This window comes from Balaenoptera ricei, chromosome X (assembly GCF_028023285.1).
Source record: "Balaenoptera ricei isolate mBalRic1 chromosome X, mBalRic1.hap2, whole genome shotgun sequence".
Taxonomy (NCBI): domain Eukaryota; kingdom Metazoa; phylum Chordata; class Mammalia; order Artiodactyla; family Balaenopteridae; genus Balaenoptera; species Balaenoptera ricei.
The window spans coordinates 37,565,086-37,586,397 of NC_082660.1; the positions used below are offsets into that span (position 1 = coordinate 37,565,086).

Genomic DNA, 21,312 nt, shown 5'->3' on the forward strand with positions numbered 1-21,312 from the left:
TTAGCAAATCAAAATGCAGGACGCCCAGTTATATGTGAATTTCAGATAAACAACTTTTCAGATGAACAATACTTTTTTTTAGTATAAGTACGTCCCATGGAATATTCACATGTTTATGCTAAAAAGTATTCGTTGTTTATCTGAAATTCAAACGTAACTGGGCGTCCTGTAGTTTATCTAGCACCCCTACTTGGAGTGCAGGGGTTTCCCGAAGCGCCTGGCTTCCTCCCAGCAGGTGCTCAGCATCTGTGTAATTGTTACAGCGAAACCCAAACCAGCCTTGCAGCTTCCACAGCTGCACCCGTAGCGGGACGGGGCCACGCGACCGGGACAGTCACCCTGGTTGGAGACCGTCGCTCGAGACTGGCGAAAGGGTCCGCACCCGGGAGGCAGCCCCACCCTGTGGGCTCTCTAGACCCCTCGACAGGTTCCGTCATCCCCCCAGCCCCCGACCACCCGCCCTACCCTCCATCCCGTGACCGGTCGTCACGGGCCGGGGGAGGAACTGCCCGGCTCTTCGATCGCTGCCTGCCATTGGCAGGGCCTTCCATCCATCACGTTAGGCTCCGCCCATGATGCTTACGTCTCCCAGGCTTCGTCTCTTCCCCAGGCCGCGGCGTAGCTGGCGGTTGGTGGAGAAGGTGGCAGCCGTCCCAGAGGAGGCGAGCAGGGAGTCGGGGCGAGCCCGAGCTCGTCACCCCCTCGTGCTGCGGTGGTCGATCGCGTCCCGCCGGCCCGCTCCGTGTCGTCCTGCACTGCTGCGGCCGCCGCGGAACCATGGCTGTGCTCGTCGTGCTCTTGTCCTTCTTGGTGGCGGGTGAGGCCCCGGGCCGCGGGACTCGGGGGCGGCCGCGGGTGGGCGGCAGTGGGGTGGATGCCGCAGTGCGGGCAGCTGGCGATGGCATCGCCCCAGCCGCCTCCTTCTCCGCCTTCTCTCCGGGCCGGCCTGTGGCGGCGCGGCCTGGCGGGCTTGCTGGGGCCGGGCGGGGCTGGGCTGCTTGGGGGCACCTGAGCCGGCCTCCACCCTCCGCCTCTTCAAGAAAGGCGAGTCCGCCTGTCTTGCTCCGGCCTCTTCCGGCTCGGGAGGCGCTTCGGAGGACGGGGATGCATTTCTCAGTCAACTGTTGAACCGCAGCCCTCTGCAAAGAAGCGAAGGCAGACTTCTTAGCTGCCATCAGCTGCTGCTTTTTGCATTTTTCTGGTGTCTTCATTTCTAGCGGTTGTCATCAGTAATTGGTGAAATCTCCCCACTCCCCCCAGTGTTTCAGGATACGGAAATTGATTTTGTATGATTATTGTTTTTGTATGATTATTTCTCAAGGAGAATTTAAAGTTCCTCTCAGTAGTTTGCAATAGTTCCCAATTTTAAGGATTTGGAAACTAAGATGTGAGTCACGTTCTTAGGGTCACATGTCAAATAAATGGTAGCTTTCTCCGTGGAACCTAGGTTCCCTAGCATTCGACAAGGGGAATGCAAGTCAGCTCATAATCGGCCTCTTACCGTGTATCATGTAATTCGGTTAATTTTACACCAATCCTTAGAAGAGGATATCACCCTCGTTTTACAGAGTGGTCAAGCCTAGATAAATTACCCAAACAGCACACAAGTAGTAAGCCGCAAAGCTGGAATTGAACCCAGATCAGCTGGTTCCAAAGCGTGGGCCTTTCCCATTATACGTGTCGTGGCACAGGTGTGAGAATGTGGGAATGATGGGGGCTGGGACTAGCGGCACAGTGGTGAACAAGAGGCCGACTTGATAACAGTTTGGAGGAATGGGTCCCTGTTCCCCAGTGTGTCGATTTAAAACCTAGACGTTAAAAATCTGTAGGACGCCTGTGCCGCTGCTCTGTGAGGTGCTGAGATGCCCCACTTTGGGAATGGTGGTTTAATTCTACATGAAGGTATAGACCTTTGATATTTTTGAAATCGGCAGGTTTTCTCCATCCCTGGAGGTGCCGAGTGTTGTGTGTTGATGATAGTTACACTTAAATGACCCCCAAATTTTAAGGTTGTATTGTACCTTTCGTCTCTGGCTCTGTCAAGGTCGTTCTGATCTATCTACTCAATTTCTTTGGGGGAATTTTTTAAGTTTTTAAATTTAAAGATCTTCCCTTTGATACAGTGATTTAGCTGAACATCTCGCTGAAATTCCATGTTTTAATGTTATGATTGATATTATTTTGATTCAGTGAGGTTTAGGGGTTTTTGTTAGGTTTTGGTCTGAGGCAAAATAATTGCCTCTGTATATGGTTTGAACCTGCTTTGCTAACTATAATAGTCTAGTTCATACAGATCAGGAATCTGATCCTGTCAGCTTCTGCACTGCATGGTCTTGTCAGATGAGGTTAAATTACTATTTTCCACAATGACTAAATGTGATTTAATGGAAAACATCTTTAAGAGATCTGACTTCTCTATTTGAGAAAAAAATGTGAGTCCTTTAAAATGGTGTTACGAAACCAGAGACCAGGGGACGGGATCTAGGGTTATGAATACCAGGTCATGAGGAGTATTTGAAAAAAATTCAGATGTTTAGCTTGGAGAGAAAAGGCCAAGGGTGAACACATGGAATTTGAAGGGATGTCATGTTGAAGACGGATTCAATTTGGTCACTGATGCCCCAGAGGTCGAAAGTAGGACCTGTTTATTTTTTCACTTGTCGATTCCATCCCCATTCGTAGATGACAGCATAGTATGGTGGGAGTTCCCAAAGAGGGGAAGGATTCTTAACCTCTCCCCCAGACTGGGGAGGCTGGGGGAAATTTCCCCAGGCAGGGTGCCTCACAGGCAAATGTGTGAAAGGTTGGGGTGGGAAGAAAAGGCATTTTTGACAGAACAGTATGTGTAAAAGCACAGAGGTGTGAGAGCAAAAGAGTGAATAGTTTGGTGGAGCTGAAACGTATAGGAGTTAAGTTGGGGAGATCCCAGAAGGAAGGGTGGTGAAGTGCTTTGGGTGTTACATTTTGGATTTTGTCTCAAAGGCTCCGGGCATCGAGTGAAGGTGGTTGAGCTGAAGGGTGAATGTTCTGTAGTTTGAAAAGGTGCTGGGAAGGCTGGATCCGAGAGTGGCATGACGGGTCATAAGGCGGCCAGTTCTAGCAAGCCTCGAGAGAGCCTGAAGTGGGGAGGGCCTGATGAGGACCCTGGACATGGAGGGGAAAGGGTTGTGAGATAAGAAGAAGAACAAAAGATGGACAGAATTCATTGGTTGATTAGCTGTGGTGCTGAGGAAGGATTTAAAGATGACTAATTCGAGCAGCTGGGTGGAAGGTGGTGTCATCCTTTGATACAGAGAATGTAGGAGGCGTGTATGGAAAAATGGTGAATTCAGTTCTGAACCTGTTGAGTTTGAAGGACTCATGGGACTTAGAAGGAAATGCTCAGCTGACTGTAGGCCTAAGGCTCAAGGGAAATCGAGGCTGAATATAAAAATCTGGGAGCCATTAGTGTGTTTTTGGTGTTTGCAGTCTTAGGGAGTAGATGGGCTCAGCCAGGGGGAGACTCCATTGTAGAACAGTGTAGAATAGAAAGCAGTGAGGGTCAGGAATGGAGCTGCAGATCTCCCAAGTGGAGTGTGCCCAGTGATATTGGGATGCCAGAAGAATGTACTGGAAATTCCATTTGTCTCTTATTTTCTCTCTCTTTTTTGTTTATAGTAATGGTCAGATATTTTTGTAGAATGTCCCTCAATTTGGGCTTGTCTGCTATTTTCTCATGATTAAATTGGGAAGAATACTAAGGTGTCTCATCCTTTTAAAAAATTTCTATTTTGTGTGTTCTGTAATATATTATGAATATATATTTTATACTACAAATGTATACTTTATAAGTAAATATATGTATATTGGGAATACTTTCAAACTTTATACTGAGAGGGTTGAAATCTCAAAAGTTTGGACGTCACTGCTTTAAAGGATGGGAAGGGGAAGAAACTGAGGAGAAAAGCAGCCAGAGGGATTGGAAGGAAAACTAGGGGCCCGGGCTTATGGAGACCAAGGCAGGAGTTGTCAGTATCAGTTGCTTTGGGAAGTTACATAAATTGAGGGCTGAAAATTGTCTTTGGGATTTGGTGAGTCATTTCAGTGGCATGGTGGGGTCAGAAGCTGTGGGTTAGGTAGCAAACAGGAGATGAAGAAGTAGCAGAGCCAGTGATGGCTGACAACTCTTCCAGGATTCTTCGTCTGAAGGGAAGCAGAGGTAGGTGGAGGCTGGTAGGACCAAAGGAAGGGTTTTGTGGTTTGGATTTTAGAATGGGAGCACCCTACGCGTATTTTTATGCTGAAGCGAAAGAGCCAGTTGAGAGGGGAAACGGCTAGTGCAACGTGTGGCTTCATTCGTTCACTCAACAAGTATCTATTGAGCACCAGTGTGCCAGGCACCGTTTTCAGCCCTGGGGATATTGTGTGAACAAGACAGACTGAAACCCCTGCCCTCGTGGAGCTCATATTGTACAGGGCCAGCTTCGTATGCCCCAAACCATATAGCCACCTAACTCCTGATACATCGTATGTTCCAGAATAGAGACTTAATAAACCCTGAATGAATAATTCAGTAGGTGAATGAATGAAGGTCCCTTGAAGGCTGAACCATGGGATATTTTCAACCGGAGGAGGGACATCCCTGCCAGCACCTGGAGGGAGAGGAGATAAGGCTAGGGGCTTGTGCAGATAAACTTGTGATGGGGAGAGGAAGCAGGAAGCTGGAGGAATTCCTGTGCTTTCTCTTGAAGCTGGAGATGAGGTTATCTGGTGAGACTGAGTTGGGAGTGATAAAACTGGAAGTTGAGAGAAGTTGGGAAGCCAACTTCTTAAACTTTTTAAAGGATTAGAATGTTGGGACAATGGAGATGATTGCTGGCAAACGTAGTGCTGAGGTGGCATCCCCATTCGCTGGTCACATTCAGGTAGAGGATGGGTGGCCTTCTTTCAGGTATCCCGGAGATGCCTGCGTGAAGCAGCAGTTTCTCAGCACAGGAGTCCCTGTAAGGTCTTCTAAAGCTCTAGGCTCCTGAAGGGCTGTTGTACAGGTGTGGAAGTGGCTTCTAAGTGTAAAGCTGAGGCAAAGTAATTTAGTAGAGCTCTGCTGGGGTCGAGTGAGTAGGGCTGCATCTCAAACAAGGCAATCTCCAGATCCAGATCTTGTTCTTTAAGTGTGTATGGTATTCAGAAAGTATGCCTTCCTTGCTGCCCCATTTTCCTTAGAGTTTGCAGTTAACTACTACTTCAGCGAACCAAGATGTCTGTCATTTACAAACTGCCATTCCATTCTGCTAATTTTTTTTTGTCTGCCTTTGGCTAGAGCAGTTTGGAAATTCCTGCTCTAGTGGCTGTGCTGAATGAAACTCGTAACTCTTCGTGTTGTATCAGCACCATCCTGAGGCCTTTTATTTACTGTCAATACTGCAACACCGAAACATTTACTGTTGCATCCAACGTTATTCCCATAGCCTGTAAGCGGTACTTTCCTTAGGTCAAGAGAGTAACAGTGATGCTTTATTAAAGTCTAATTTTCCTGTACTAGGCGTGACCAAGATTTGTTTTGGACTTGGAACTAATCTTTTCATAGGAACTCGAAAGTTTCCATTAGTTACTTGTCCTTGTGTAATCTAGACATGATTGGGTTAACTCACGATGGGTGAAGAAGCAAGATACCTCATCCTTAGCCTTGGAGGGCCTATAACATAGTCCCTTTATTCTCATTCTCACCTCTTAATCCCAGGCCCCATACCCCTAGACTAGTTGACTTTATTATTACAGAATACCTTTTCTCAGCCTCTTGATATGTGCATTGGAAATACTATGTCCTGGACTTTGTTTCTAGAGTCTGAAGTATTTTACATTCTGACTGGTAACGTGGACCCCCCATTTGACAGTACTCATTTCACTAGCTTTGCCTGTGGGACATAAGGGAAGCTATGATCTATCCTAAGATATACTAACCTGCTGAAGTTTTGGCATGATATACTAGGAATTTTATGAATTTGCATTTTCAAGAGAGGATCAACGGTAGAAATATTTATTTATCTAATCTATGGCTGTGTTGGGTCTTCATGGCTGTGCGCGGGCTTTCTCTAGTTGCGGTGAGCGGGGTCTACTCTTCGTTGTGGTGTGTGGGCTTCTCGTTGCGGTGGCTTCTCTTGTTGCGGAGCACGGGCTCTAGGCACGCGGGCTCCAGTAGTTGTGGCACGTGGGCTCAGTAGTTGCAGCTTGTGGGCTCTAGAGCACAGGCTCAGTCGCTCCGCGGCATGTGGGATCTTCCTGGACCAGGCCTCGAACCCGTGTCCCGTGCATTGGCAGGCGGATTCCTAACCACTGAGCCATCAGGGAAGCCCTTGATGGTAGAAATAATTTAGAGATTTCAAGTATCTTTTCTTCCTTTCTGGTCTGGGCCAAGGTTTTGGTTTTTGTTCTTTTAAAAATCTGGAGAAATGCTGCTGATTTCTAATTCTTGCAAAATTGCCACATGCCCCTGTTTAAGGGCCATCTGTAGGAAGGCACCTAGGTCATTAGGAGAATCTTGTTTCATAGTTGTAACTTTGTTACAGCAGAATGTATGGACTTAAATTCTTACAGTGATACTTTGAAAAAGAATTTGTTGATGTTTAGGTTTCAGCATTTTGTCCAATCAAAATTTAGTATGCTAAAGTCAATGGAGAATGGGAAAGTGTGTATTATATTTAATAATTTTCAATGTGGGTGCAAAAGATTTATGATGGTGATCATTTATTAATCTGTTTTCCTTTCAGGTGTCTTAGGGGACGAGTTTAGTATATTAAGATCACCAGGGTCTGTTGTTTTCCGGGATGGAAATTGGCCCATACCAGGAGAGCGAATCCCAGACGTGGCTGCATTGTCCATGGGCTTCTCTGTGAAAGAAGTATGTGTATTTAAAAAAAATATTTGGAGCTGCTTCTGAAAGCATTTTTGTTGATTTCTGCTAATAGGCCAGGAAAGCAACGGGCAAACATAGGTACAGATTACAAAAGTAAAAAGCTTATTTGTAGTCAGGGAGATTTTGGATAAGTGTTCCAAGCTCGATTATGAAAACAAATCATTATAAAACATTAACCATGTAATCGTTTATTCATAGTAGTGACGTTCTTTGTTATATAAGAGAACGCATCTGTCCTACTATTAATAGGATGTATAAATTTTATTGTGTTTTTCCAGTACACATGATAGATTTGTGTCTTGGTTCAGGCTGTTGTTACAAAGTACCATAGACTGGGTGCTTTATAAACATTTATTTCTCACAGTTCTAGGGGCTGGAAGTCTGCGATCAGGGTGCCAGCACGGTAGGGTTCTGGTGAAGGCCCTCTCTGGGTTGCAGACTGCCAACTTCTTGTTGTATCCTCACATGGTGGAGAGAGCCGGAGAGAGCCCTCTGGGGTCCCCTCTATAAGGGTGCTCTAATCTCATTCATGAGGATTCCATCCTCATAATATAGTTACCTCCCTAAGGCCCCTCCTCCTAATACCGTCACACTGGAGGGATTAGGATTTTTGCAACATGAATTTTGAGGAGACACAAACATTCAGTCCATTGCAATTTGTTATGCATGATAAAATGTTTACCTGAGTTTAGGAAAATAGTGTGGTCAGTAGCCATAACCTGTTGTAATATCTGGCTGCTTACATGATTGTTGCGTAGGGGGCCTAGGTCCAGTCAGTATGAGACATCTTATAAAGCTCAGGGCTGGAAGAAAGGAGATGGAGTTTGCTCTATCTTCCTATCTCCTCCCACTTTAAACTTTGGTGCTTTTGAGGTGGTCTCTAGATATCGTCAGTCACTCAAAGGAACATTCTTCCTAGGTCCTGAGTGCCCTTGAAACCAGAAGCAGTGCATGGGAACTGCCTCTCTGCTGGGCCTTTGGGTGGAGCCCCTGCATTCCTTGGGTGGAGCCCCTGCATTCCTTGCGTGAACCTGATGGGTTGTTTACATTTTAGGATGAAATTTGCACCTAGTTCTTTACAAACTTAATTTTGACTACAAATGGCTGTCAAAGTAACCTTTAGAAATAATTATTAATAAACTACTATGAGTTACTTTCAGCCGGAATTTTATTTATAAAGCACTTAGTCTAAAGAGAATGTTGTAATGGTAGCCTTGCTTGTGTCACTGTGAAAGAGAAAAGTGATGCTGTAGGTAAGGGCAAAGAATGATGTGAGGGAAGGAAATGTCCATGGTTATATGGAAAAGAGAATGTTTTGTAATCTGGAATTTGAAAAGTACCTACATTTTGTTTATTTGCCTGCTTTTTTCCACAGAAGGTTTGAGATGACTTGTTATTAGACTTTATTGTTTCAAGTCTGTAAAGGTTTAAGAAAATGAAGAAGGTAGAAATCAGCATCCTCAATTAGGAGATTGCAACTACTGCTTTAAATAAGACATTTGCTGCTGTCCCTGTGAGTTTTCATTGCCAGTGTCATCCCAGTACCCCTTAATTCTGCTTGTTAGATGTTATTAGGGAAATGGTTTCCTGCGTTGATAATTGGCACAGTTTCACACTTTTCAATGTGTAGGACCTTTCTTGGCCGGGACTTGCAGTGGGTAACCTATTCCACCGTCCTCGGGCTACCGTTATGGTGACGGTGAAGGGAGTGGACAAGCTTGCTCTACCCCCAGGCAGTGTCATTTCGTACCCTTTGGAAAATGTGAGTATTTATTATAAAGAATTAAAGGGATGCATTTAAAATTTTGTCTTGTCAGCTGTCATTATGGATTGTGTTCTAAGCACTCGTCTTTTTTTTTTTTAATGCACTGATAAGTAAAATAGTTGTTGTTTTTTTTTTAATTATATGATGGTTGTAAATTTATTGAGACTTGGCTGTTTGCTATGGATGAGAATACTTTCTAAGGTAGAGAAATTGGCCCACTCTCAGAATAGTCAGAGGCTCAAAAAAGAGAAACCAGTTGAGGGTGTAACCTGCTGACATTTTCTAGGGCATTATTTTGTCACCTTCCCTTCAGAATTTTATCATTTTTGTGTAAGAAGGAGACTGGAGGCAATTTTGCTGGCTCACTTATTCCTTCACTGGCCTTTCAGGCAACATGGCTGGCTGAGCTGTTGTGAGAGGCCCTCCTTCTACTGTAAGCATATAGAAGTCACCAAACATCTTTACATGTATCACTAAACTTGAAAGCGAGGAAGGGATACACACAGGTGCCAGATATGAATAGAGAATTCAAAAGCCACAATGGTGAGCAGGAGCTGAAGGTGAAATTGTGTTCCTTCCCTACAGAAAGCCTGGGGCTATAAAATGCTGTCTTGTTCTTGAAAGGAGGACTAGTAAAACCCCAGCTGCCCCAGGGCTACCATGAAGGAGCTGGGTTGCCACCCTTAGCTGTGGGGCCCAAAGAGCCCCCCCTAAGAGAAATCGGAACTATGGGCTTGTGCTGTGCAGAGTCACATGCTCCAAATTCACACAATCCACCCCACACAGACACCTCCCCAGCCCAGGGCTCCTTCGGTAAAAAAGAACTGAAGAGGAGTTGAATTTACCAAACACTTGAAGGAAAAAATGCCATGAGAAAGTCAGCAGGTGCAACAAACAGAATTCATCCCCCTAGAACTACTACAGATAATAGACCAGCCTCAAAAAGAGATTTAAAAATACATATATTAAAATTGTGGAAGAGTTAAAGGAAGGGATGGAAACCAGAGGCAGTTAAAAGATATTTTTGATATGTGGTGCTTTCATTTTCACTTAAAAATATTTTGTAATTTATACTGATTTCTTTAACCCATGAGTTATTTAGAAGTGTTGTAACATACGGGTTCTTTCAAAATAATTTTTCAGTTTCTAATTTCACTGCATTGTAACACTGGTCTATATGATGCTGACTTTGGTGGTGGTGGGGGGTTTCACACTTTTCCTGTGGTCTAGTATACATTATCTCCAAGCACACATGACATGCTTACAAAAAATGACCGTGTACTAGGCCACAAGGCAAATCTCAATGGATAATAATCAGTATCATGTAAACCACCCTCTCTGACCACAATGCAGTTAAATCTGAATACAATAACAAAATGATACCTTAAAAAATGCTTGGAAGTGGTAGAAACAAACACAAGATACACGACTCCTCAGGTTTAGAGCACACTGAGGTAGGCTAAAGCCAAATCAACACCTAAATATAGTGAAATTGAAGAACTGTCAAGGACGCTAATAATCTTCCCAGAGAGAAAAGACGCTGTCATGACAAAGGAATGAGAGTAAAATGGTAGCAGATTTCTCATCATTGCCATTAGGGACCAGAAGCGCAAGAAAGGAAAAGCAGGAATTGCACAGTATGAAGCTAGGCTGAGAATATTGTTTAAGTAGTTATAATAAAATGATACAGAAATGAAAATTATAACTATTGGGAGGGTGGAGAGATAGAAACAGAGTGCTTGTAAGGGGATAGGGCTGTGGTTGGTAATGTGGGAGCGCTAGATCCTCATTTTCTATAATGGGCGATAAATACATAATGCCTAAAATTGAAAAATCAAGATGGAGTAGTATAAACATTATTTAGAGGTGGTGGTAAAAAGAAAAGGAAACAAAGGATTTGAAGGTGAGTGCTATAAATAGGTACTAAGGATGTAATGTTCAGTCAGTCAGCATGATGACTGTAGTTAACACTGCTGTGTGATACATATGAAAGTTGTCAAGAGGGTAAACTCTAAGTTATCACAAGGAAAAAAATTTTCTTTATGTTCACTAAACTTATTGCAGTAATCATTTCACAGTATATGTAAGTCAAACCATCATGTTGTATACCTTAAAACTTACACAGTGATGTATGTCAACTGTATCAATAAAACTGGAAAAATTAACTCGAAGTGAGGAAGAAAAAAGATGGGGGAGGAAAGAAAGTGAGTACCTCAGAGAAATAGGAAATGGACGGGCAACCTTATCTTCCCTAGAAAGTCTTAAAGAATTGTTTGTCTCTTTAAACCACATATAACTCTTAAAAATTAATTTTTAAAAAGCCAGTAAGAAAAGATAGCTGAAATAGACACAGTCCTAAATAATTCATTGGTTGAGGAGAAAATTATGGTGGAAGTATTGAAATTATTTGGAACTGAATATCACAAATGTGCCATATATTTAAAGGGTACAGCTAAAGTGGTAAGAAGAGGGAAAATTTATAACCCTACATGCACATGTTAGATAATTTAAAAGATTGGAAATTAATGAGCTAAAGAAACCAGAAGAATTTCAGAGTAAATGGAAGGAAGGGAACAACAAAAATGAAAGACATGTGAAAAAGATACTTTTAGTCTTCTCAAAGATTATTAAGTAGCTTGTTGTGTGATTTCTGTAAAAATCACTGTAGAAGATCTCTTTTAAAAAAGTATATATGGGACGTCCCTGGCGGTCCAGTGGTTAAGACTCCACGCTTCCACTGCAGGGGGCACAGGTTCCATCCCTGGTCAGGGAACTAAGATCCCATATGCCACGCAGCACAGCCAAAAAATAAAAATAAAAAAGTATATTAAAAATCCAATATGCCATTAAGATTTTCATTAGCCTACAATCCAAAACTAAACATTTTAAAACAGACTAGCCTCATTTTACAGGAGTAGAAGCTGTGAAAAGAGGTCATGTTATTGCTTGACCCTGACTGACCGCTTCTAATACTTTTACTGGCAGTAGGTGGAAAGATAGATATAAGGCTCCGAGGGAAAAATCCACCAGAAAAAAAAAAAAAAAAAGCCTTAGAATTCCACTTAACAAAGCTTCTATTTGATTAGCTAGCTGTTATCATTAGATTTTCAAGTCCTGTAGATACAGAATTTCCATTTTTCCCAGGACAAACGTGTATCCTTATAATGTAGTAGAAGAAAACAATCATGGGATTTTAAGCATGACCTTTTTTCCTTTTTGAGTATAGCAGTCTATATAATTTTTTCTTTTCCTTCACAGTTTGGCGCTCACCTGACTCAGTAGCTTCTCCAATTTGATTGCTAGGGACACGTTACCTTTAATCTTCAACTTTCCTGCTGTGTGTGCCACTGAGGTGAAATGAGGCTGGAGAGTTTGTGTTACATTTTCTCATATTCCTTCCAAAGCCCAAGGAAGTGAAGTGTGTGCCTGCAAAAGGAGGAGCGCTTGTGGCTGACTCAGGGAGCTTGTAACAGGATGCTTTTGCAAGCTGGAACTCTTCCCCTTCTTCAGTTACTCATTAACTTATTTTAAGAGAATTTGGGGAAGAGTTAATATGCATCTTGTGTAAGAGTAAAAATAGATAACACTTCACATTTATTAATCACATTTATTTCTGCCTGGCCCACATTAACGAGCTACTTATATATATGAACCTTTTAATAGTAAAGGGAATTACTGGGAAAAAAAATCACTGTACGAAATCTCCATTAAAACAAAAACATTACTACTGTACTGCTTGTTGTAATAATATTGAGAATAAATAAGTTTTTGAGGGGAAGAATTACCATAATTTAAAAAAATAATGTGGGGCAAAAACAGGTCTATGGGAATAGAAGTCAGAATTTTGGTTACCCTTGGGGATGGAGGGAGTGGGTAGAGAGGCTTGCAGAGTGCTGATGTTTTGTTTTGCTCTGGTTGGGTTATATGAGCATATCCATCTGTAAATATTCCTTGAGCTGTTACTCCAAGATTTGTGCACCGTATTATATGTATGTTACACTTTAATAATAAATTCACGGAAAAAAGTACATTTTATCACAATTAGCTATTTCAGTTTATTAATATCATGTGTTCCCAAGATAAATTTCACATTCAGAATTCTTGTGACATACTTTATGCCTTGCCTAAGAGTCTTCAGTCTATCTGAAGACCAAACCCTACATCTTATTATTTTTAAAATTTTAAAATGGAAAATGAGGTCTCTCTTTCAATTATATTCAAGTCTTCAAATTCTTTTGACCCTCTCTTAATTGCAAGTTAATACATTATTGTAGAATATACATTCATTGTGGCACATTTTATCAATATTGAAACCAGATGTATTGCTGCTTAAAATACCTGAATGACCACCAGAAAATGGTCGTTTGTGCAAGGTAGTGTTTTCTCCTTCATTTTGCACGTTTTTTCTCATTTAGGCACATTTGGAGACACAAACTCATTGGCCCACTAGGGGGCTGTTTAATCTTCTGTGCCCTCAAAAGGGCTCTTTGCGTTTGGATATGATTTAGGTCTTTTGAATTTCCAAAGAAAATGCTGGTACTTTTTTTTTTTTTTAAAGGCTCCTTTTTTAATACTATGTAAATGATTTTTCTTACCATTTTGGTTCAGATAATAATTAAGATCTCACTATTAAATTTCAGGCAGTTCCTTTCAGTCTTGACAGCGTTGCAAGTTCCATTCACTCCTTATTTTCTGAAGAAACTCCTGTAGTTTTACAGTTGGCTCCCAGTGAGGAAGTAAGTGTGATACAGTTTTTATTTTAAATGCTTTAAAAAATAAGCTTTCTTTATTTAATGAAAATTTAAAACTAATTTTATGAAAAATGCTGACAGACCTCTGTATATTGGAATTAATCTGTAGAATGTAACAAAATTTTGGATTCTTGCAGAGAGTGTACATGGTGGGGAAGGCAAACTCGGTTTTTGAAGATCTCTCAGTAACACTAAGACAGCTCCGCAATCGACTGTTTCAAGAAAACTCTGTTCTCAGTTCACTTCCCCTCAATTCTCTGAGTAGGAACAATGAAGTAAGTAGTGCAGTTATTGAATGAATAAATGAATATCATTAGTAACTTGCCATTTCTTATGCTCCTGACTTTAGAGCAAACTTGAAATTTTAGAAAATGAAAAGTTTTGCAAGTTTATTGCTTGGAGTAGATTCTTTTTTCCTTTAGTGTAATTTTTAAGAAATGAATTTCATCTCTTTGTGAGCTGATCTGTAGTAATAAATAGCACTACATTCTAGCGCAAGGGTTGCCACCAATTAATCCTGACAGGCCAGACATCACAGTAACTAGTTGGTAGTTGGTAGAGCTGTGTGGATCTGGTAATGTGGGAGCCATTATTCACTGCCACTTTTGATGTGTTGCCTCATTTTTCTAATTCATTCTTGACTGTACAGTGGAGGGCACCACCCTTACTTTTGACTCCTGTATGTCAGCTTCACCACCTGTTCATGCACCCTCTTAACCACATGGCATGCCACCTTTGTGGTAGCCTCCCTTCTTCACCTACTCTGGATGACCAGGACCACCATCTTTTATTCTTCAAGGGATGTGAGCAAAGTAGGCTATTGTCAGGACCTCGTTGCAGTGCGCCAGAATATTCTGATGCCCTGAGGGAAAACCAGTTTAGATGCTTTTTCACAGCTTTATCAAAAATAAAGCTATTGGGACTTCCCCGGTGGCGCAGTGGTTAAGAATCCGCCTGCCAATGCAGGGGACACGGGTTCGAGCCCTGGTCCGGGAAGATCCAATGCAGCCAAAAATAAATAAATACAATAAATAAATTAAAAAAAAAATAAAACACACAAAAAAGCACTCCTTAAAAAAAAATAAAGCTATTTGAGTGGTAGTCACTGTGCTGGAGAATGACTATCACCTTTTTGTTAGGAAATACTGTTTTATAAGCATTTTCAGTTGAAATGAACCTAGCAAATGGAGGACAGTTGTTGCATAAATTCACTCATGTACTTAATGTCTGTAATATCCTGTGCCTTATTTGATAGATGGCAAATATAGATCTTAGATGCATATTTAAAATAATGCTCATTTCTTTCTGCTCTCTGCAGGTTGATCTGCTTTTTCTTTCTGAACTGCAAGTGCTACATGACATTTCAAGTTTGGTAAGTAGGCTTCTCAAATTTTTCCGTTCCATTTATTCTGGTTCCAGAAGACATTTCTAGAGAGTCCTTGAATGATAGTGAAACTGGTCAAAAAGTTTAAGTATGCCCTAGATTTATGATTCCATGAAAGTTGAGAAAGCAGTGGTGGTGTTGGGAATTTTGAACTCATCTCATGTTAACAAATTACTTTGCATTTCTACCTTTAGGAGGGATAGTAAGTATTAATATATCTTCCAAGAACACAGGCTTAGGAGTAAGGCCACCCTGGCTGTGGTCCTGACCTGTTGATTTCTTGTCAGACATTAAGACTTAAACAGTTTGGACTAATAACACAGTCGACCAAGTCAGGAAGAGAATATATATGCCTGTAGTGTATTCTTTTTTTTTTTTTGGTGATTTTTTTTTAAAAACTCTCCTATGATGAAATAGAAAATCTTACCCATGTGCTATCTTCTGAAGTTGCTGGCCAAACTCTCAGTGGGGTTGGTTTGGGGAGTGTGGAAGTGTAGTGCTGGTGGTGTGGGAGATGTCTGCTCTGTGAGCACTGATGGCTCATCTCTCCTGGGATCAAACTGGTCCAACCATCTGTTCTCTCATACCCTGGCCCGTATCTGAGGTTTTTAAACTAAGAAATTTTTAAAAGAGCTTTTATTATAACTGCTCCTAAAAATGAGATTTGTGTTGGATTTGTTTTATCAGAAACTCCCATTTAAACCAGTTCTGTTTGCCACCGTTCTAGACTACTGTGGTACCCTGGGGTGCTTCTGCCTAGTTTAGTTAGGTGTGAAACTCCAACTGGCTGTGTTTGACAATACTTCATCTATTTCCTTTTGTTTGTTTTTTCTCCTAAGTTGTCTCGACATAAGCATCTAGCCAAGGATCATTCTCCTGATTTATACTCACTGGAGCTGGCAGGTTTGGACGAAATTGGGAAACGTTACGGGGAAGACTCTGAACAATTTAGAGATGCTTCTAAGATCCTTGTTGATGCTCTACAAAAGGTAAACCATCAATGGGGTGTGAGCAGTTAGAGTATGAGCATTTGACTTTTAGCCTCCTAATGGGAAAAATCTGCTTAGTGAAATACTATTGATTGAAGTCTTTTACTCACCTTCTTTGAGGGCCCTCTAATTTCAGTGACCGAGGATGGAGTAGGTCACAGGTGTATGTTGGGATGTGGGATGTCTGTCTGTTTTTTTTTTTTTTTTGGCCTTGCCGAGCGGCTTGCAGGATCTTAGTTCCTCGACCAGGGATTGAACCCGGGCCCTGGCAGTGGAAGTGCCAAGTCCTAACCACTGGACCACCAGGGAAATCCCAGGGATGTCTCTCTTTCTAATGCTGGCATAGGCAGCATAGGAAATGATCAGTAACTCTAGCACAGTACTTTTTTTTTTTTCTTTTTGGCATGGTAAAATATATCTAACATAAATTTCCCATTTAACCATTTCTAAGTGTACAGCTCTGTGGCGCTAAGTACATTCACATTGTTGGGCAACTGTACCACCATCCATCGCCAGAACTTTCATCTTCCCTGAAACTCTAATCCCTATGAAATAATCGAAGGAGAACACTTAGTACAGTACCAGACATTTAGTAGATACTAGTAAATGCTAGTTTTCTTCTGCCCTTGACGTTATTCACCTGCAGCTCTTCAGTGAGGCTTCATAGTTAAATCTTCGTAGATGTTTGTGATCAACCAGAGACAACAAAGATTTCATTTTTCCTACTTCCCTGCCCCCAGTTTATACACCAACAAATTCAGTGACCCTTCTTTCTGGAAGTAATTTTATTTTGAACGTTTATATGTTGAATCTTAACACTTTTCTGAATATTATTTTAACATCATCAAAACCTTTAAGACTTGCCTATTTTAAGACACAGTGTATTTCATGAGCCAGTAGGTAATTGTATTTGTTCTTGTAGGTGCACAGAAGCTTTACAAAAATTTTAATAAGTGTGTATTTTGAGATTCATAGTAATGTCAGTAACTCTTCAGTTTGCAGATGACATGTACAATCTCTACAGTGGGAATGCAGTGGTAGAGTTAGTGACTGTCAGATCGTTCGACACATCCCTTGCGAGGAAGACTAGGACTATCCTTGAGGCAAAACAAGCGGTGAGTATGTTTTTAGATCCTGCTTTAAAATTGCAAAATTAACTCTAAAAAACCCACTAAATCCTGTATCACTTGTGGGCAATATGAATGAGCAGTCAGTAAATCTGAAAAAACAATTAAAACGTAGGTTTCTTATTCACGTAGGTATGTGTGTTTTGCCAGTGATGCTCAGTTCTTTGGGGTTGTAATCAGATAATGCAAGACTTTGTTAGGGATGCGAGACTTTGTTAGGGATAAAAGCAAATGTGTCAGAGCCCATAAGATAATTCAAATTATGGGTATTACAAGGAGACCTCAGAAGTTAACATGAGGGAGTGGTGTGGCGCTCTCAACTTGTGGAGTCTGCTTTTCTCAGAGGTACATCGTCTTTGTGGTACAGTCTCCCATTTTCCAGCTACGTACACTCTTTATAATACAATTTTTTGACCTAGATCTTGCTTTGATTTTTAAGCATTTAGAGGATCATAGGCAAGGGTGCCAGCTCTAGTATATATAACAAGTGCGTGTGCGCGCACGGCCAAGAACATTACTTACAGCTGGCTTCAGCTGGCTTCATCTCTCAGAGCAGGCGGATTCCCAGTCGTTTATGGACACTCTCCTTTGGGTCCATTTTGCAGCCAGCACTCTCCTCAGTTTTATCAATCGCTGTGTGGGACTTAGAGTGAGATGCTCAAAAGTAATGTGTTCAAGATAATCTAGATGTGACTTGTTTTCATCCTTAACAGGAGCGGAAGGACCTCTGTTTAAGACAGCATGGCAGGCTAGACAAACCGAAAAATTTTCTGACGACTACAGAGCATCTAGAAATAGTGGATAAAAAGTAAACACCCTCTTGAGTGCACAGTTTAACTCTCAAGAAAGTAAGGGAAACTCTTAAGGAGCAACTGCAGAAAGGGAACTGGAGAACTGTGTTTGTTAGTCAGGCTGCCCTGGGAACATTTCCAGTTGGGTTACTGAGCAACTGGCTCTCTGTGGGGAGTTGGAACTGACGCCTCCCCGTGAAGCTGGGACCCTGAAAGGGCCGTGCCCGCAGCGAGACTAGAAAACAGCCCGCCTGCCAGCAGAAGGAGACAGGAAGGCAGCTTGGGGGCTGTGCAGTCGGGGTATGTGCTGGGGGTGGAATGTCTCCTAGGGAATCCTTAACCACAGGGCTACCTTCATGTGGGTTTGAGGCTCAAATTTATACTATCCGCAAGTTCTAGGAAGCCCCAGGCCAAGAAATTAACACAAACCTCAGCCCCAGGCTGGTAAGACCGGTGGCCTCCAGCGGAAGCGAATGTAAAACCTCCCTGGCAGGACACACCCTCCACACACAGCGTACAAAGTATGTAACATGCAGGACACACCCTCCACACACAGCGTACAAAGTATGTAACATGTAATACTAGTTAAAGAATTTTAAAAATTTAACGTTATAAAGCTGAAGAGAATACTTGTTCTTCTGAAGCTCCCTCTTGTCTTATTCCTTTACCCTCCCCATCTAGAGGTAATTGCTCTCCTGAATATTATGTCAACCAGTCCCTGGCTTTTCTTTACAGTTTTAATACATATGTATTTATCCTTAAATAATGTTTGGTTTTGCCTGTAATTGAATTTTCTATAAATGGAATCATACTATATGTATTTTTCTCTGAGCAAAGGCTCAGTATTGTTTTTAAGAGCCACGCAAGTTGATAAACATAGCAGTAAAATGACCTGAACTACTCCTATATGTTCCACTGGATGTGCCACATTTATTCATCCCGTTGCTGGATGTCCTTGCACATGTCTTGGTACATCTAGACGTGTTCCCTAGGGCACGCACTGGCTGGATCACAGTATACGCACACTGTCAAGTTTATTGGCGTTGCAAGCAGTTGGAGCACTGTATATACTTCCACCAACAGTGTGCTAACCTTCTCTTTGAAGGCTCCCCCTTCTTGGTTCCTCCTAATATAGGGAGCTCTTATGCCACTTATTAATATACTTTGTTTGTTAGATAAACGAATCATAGCTAGCAAATTGGGATAATTTCCTAACTTAACATTCTTCCCTCTGTGATTTTCTTTCCTGTAGAAGGACCCATCAAGTACCTATAACCTCGCATATAAGTATAATTTTGAATATCCAGTGGTTTTCAACATGATACTCTGGATAATGATCGCCTTGGCCTTGGCTGTGATTATCACCTCTTACAATATTTGGAACATGGATCCTGGATATGATAGCATCATTTATAGGATGACAAACCAGAAGATTCGAATGGATTGAACTTTCCTTATGCCAACTTAGAAAAGGGGTTTGGAAATCGGCTGTTTCGTTATAATAAATCTTTTAGTGTAAAGTAGATAGTATAAATTTATAAAAAAGCAGATTGTGTTCTCGCTTTTATGTGCCTGTGAGATGATGTTCTTTTAGAGTGAATTAATTATAGTATTGATGTGAGTTGATTTGTGTGATACAGGTTCCATAATATGCTCAAATACTATGATTGATATAACCATTTAATATGAATTTCATTCCATTTAATATTTGGAAACATGCACTGAAATAACAGTTTGTGTTATTTATGTTGGGAAAATGTACTGACTTTGAAATGCTTAATTAACTTACTTCCTTACACAGGACAGGTGAAAGTGGTAACTGGACTGTTATATACTATGAACATAAACATCTTAATCTGAAACGAGTAAAGTAAAGGTTTTTAACTTCAAGCAGCTCTAAACTACGTATGTCTATGTATGTGCTTATACAGTCACTTACTTAGATTTGGACTTCCATCTGATTGACAGACTATAGCTGTTTTTTAACCTCTTCTGAAAGTTTGGTGATCCGAATGGTCAGGTGTGGATATTAAAGATACTACATTGATCTAAGAAGGAACTAGCTTTGTGGAGTTACACACAAAAACATTTGGGGGACATCTTGGGGCATGATTTAATTTTTCCCCTTTTGTAAGTAAGTTACTCTGGTTTGCAGTACAACATCGTGCTATAGAATGTTAAGTGGAAGTAGATGCTCCCTACTTTTCATGTGGAAGTGGACCAATGTCTATAAAGAGTGGCAAATAAAGTTAATAATGATTCCAAATTTGTGTCGTTTCAATATTAAATCTATTTTATATTGTAAAAACCTAACTGAAAAGGGTTTTAATCTAATTAAAATTGGCTGTTTTGTTACACAAACTTTTATTATTCTCACTGCCTCCTGAGAGTCATTACCAATTGAGGAAGACATTTCAGTTACTATGCTTGTTACTAAATTTATACAGAATATGTGATAAATTCACACTAGACTTCAGGTAGGGAAGGCTTAAATTTTCCTATAGCATTTAAAAAGGTGAATATACAACTAACTGATTACAGTATGAAGAACTAATAAGGTAAAGGCTTAAGGGATACAGTTTTAAATTCTTATAGCTTACCCAATTAGAATTTTAAACTTCATGATTATGTAGCTAAGTTACTTTAGTAAGAGAGTTGTGCTGCCCTGCCCCTGGGAACCCCCTACTTGGGTTTAGTATTAGCTGTGTCTGCCTCTTCTTTGCAAAGAACATCAAATCATTTCTAAATAACATGTTTGAGAAGACGGAGTCTATTTATCCTGCAGGATACCATTGACAGTTACAGTGTTAAACTTCCATAGAGTGGAGGAAGTTTTTGTTTTCTTTTTGCCTCTCATTGAACTATAAATAGTGAAGCTAATAACTCCACAGGAAGGAAAAACTAATGGTCCTAAAATCACTCAAGTGTTCTCCTCCACCACTACCCCCTGCCAAGTTTATGAGGGTGAGGGCATCTTCAGCAACCTAGCCCGGAAACACTCTGACCCCCACGGAACCCAACAGGGCCTATGTCTGGGGAACAGGGATCTATAATGCTGCAGAGCGGTTAAAATTCATTTTTCTTTCACAAAAGTTTCTTATATAAATATTGCCACAGAAGTTAGATTGTTATGATGAAATATGAAGTAAACCAGTGCCTTTGTAATTTAAAACTGATGAGACTACGTTCTAGAAGAAAAAAAATTAATAACATGACAGCACTAATCCTTACAGGGTAAATGGCATCAGCACCCTTCCATCTATGGTAGGCAGAAAGCAATTAATTAAAATAAATGTTCTGCCAAGATTATTATACCTGTTGCTGATGATTTGCTCTTAAATTAAGTCTAATTTGTTCAGGAACATAAATCATGATGTCAAGATTTGTGTGAGAGGCAGGAAAGTCAGGCTCATGGCAGACTATTCCACTGACACTGAAAGAGAAAACCCAGTCACTTTATATCTAATTGGTGGAATATTCCAGGTTTATAAAATATCTGAGATTCTACATGTGGCAGATACTGCTTATGGCCTAATTCTGTTAAGAATAATAGAGAATTGATTTTTTACTTTCTTTGGCTGTCTTTTGTGAAGGAATGCTATCCTGAATCCAT

The 21,312-nt window shown here is 41.1% G+C and overlaps 1 protein-coding gene across 1 annotated transcript; it reads left to right on the forward strand.

Annotated features, from left to right (window-relative positions):
• The first annotated feature begins 576 nt into the window (after positions 1 to 576).
• ATP6AP2 (ATPase H+ transporting accessory protein 2) lies at positions 577 to 19,965 on the forward strand. Its single transcript, XM_059911001.1, has 9 exons — positions 577 to 817; positions 6,747 to 6,877; positions 8,523 to 8,654; positions 13,298 to 13,393; positions 13,546 to 13,683; positions 14,727 to 14,780; positions 15,632 to 15,781; positions 16,777 to 16,896; positions 18,952 to 19,965. Exons 1-9 carry the CDS (start codon positions 778 to 780, stop codon positions 19,144 to 19,146), a joined length of 1,056 nt encoding a protein of 351 aa, XP_059766984.1. The 5' UTR covers positions 577 to 777; the 3' UTR covers positions 19,147 to 19,965.
• The last annotated feature ends 1,347 nt before the right edge of the window (positions 19,966 to 21,312 follow it).

What these genes read in the sequence shown, in the direction of transcription:
- ATP6AP2 (XM_059911001.1), top strand. Translation starts at nt 778, where the DNA reads ATGGCTGTGCTCGTCGTGCTCTTGTCCTTCTTGGTGGCGG. An exon ending in AGTTGGCTCCCAGTGAGGAA is followed by an intron (nt 13,394 to 13,545) that starts GTAAGTGTGATA and finishes GGATTCTTGCAG; the next exon opens with AGAGTGTACATGGTGGGGAA. An exon ending in TTGTTGATGCTCTACAAAAG is followed by an intron (nt 15,782 to 16,776) that starts GTAAACCATCAA and finishes GTAACTCTTCAG; the next exon opens with TTTGCAGATGACATGTACAA.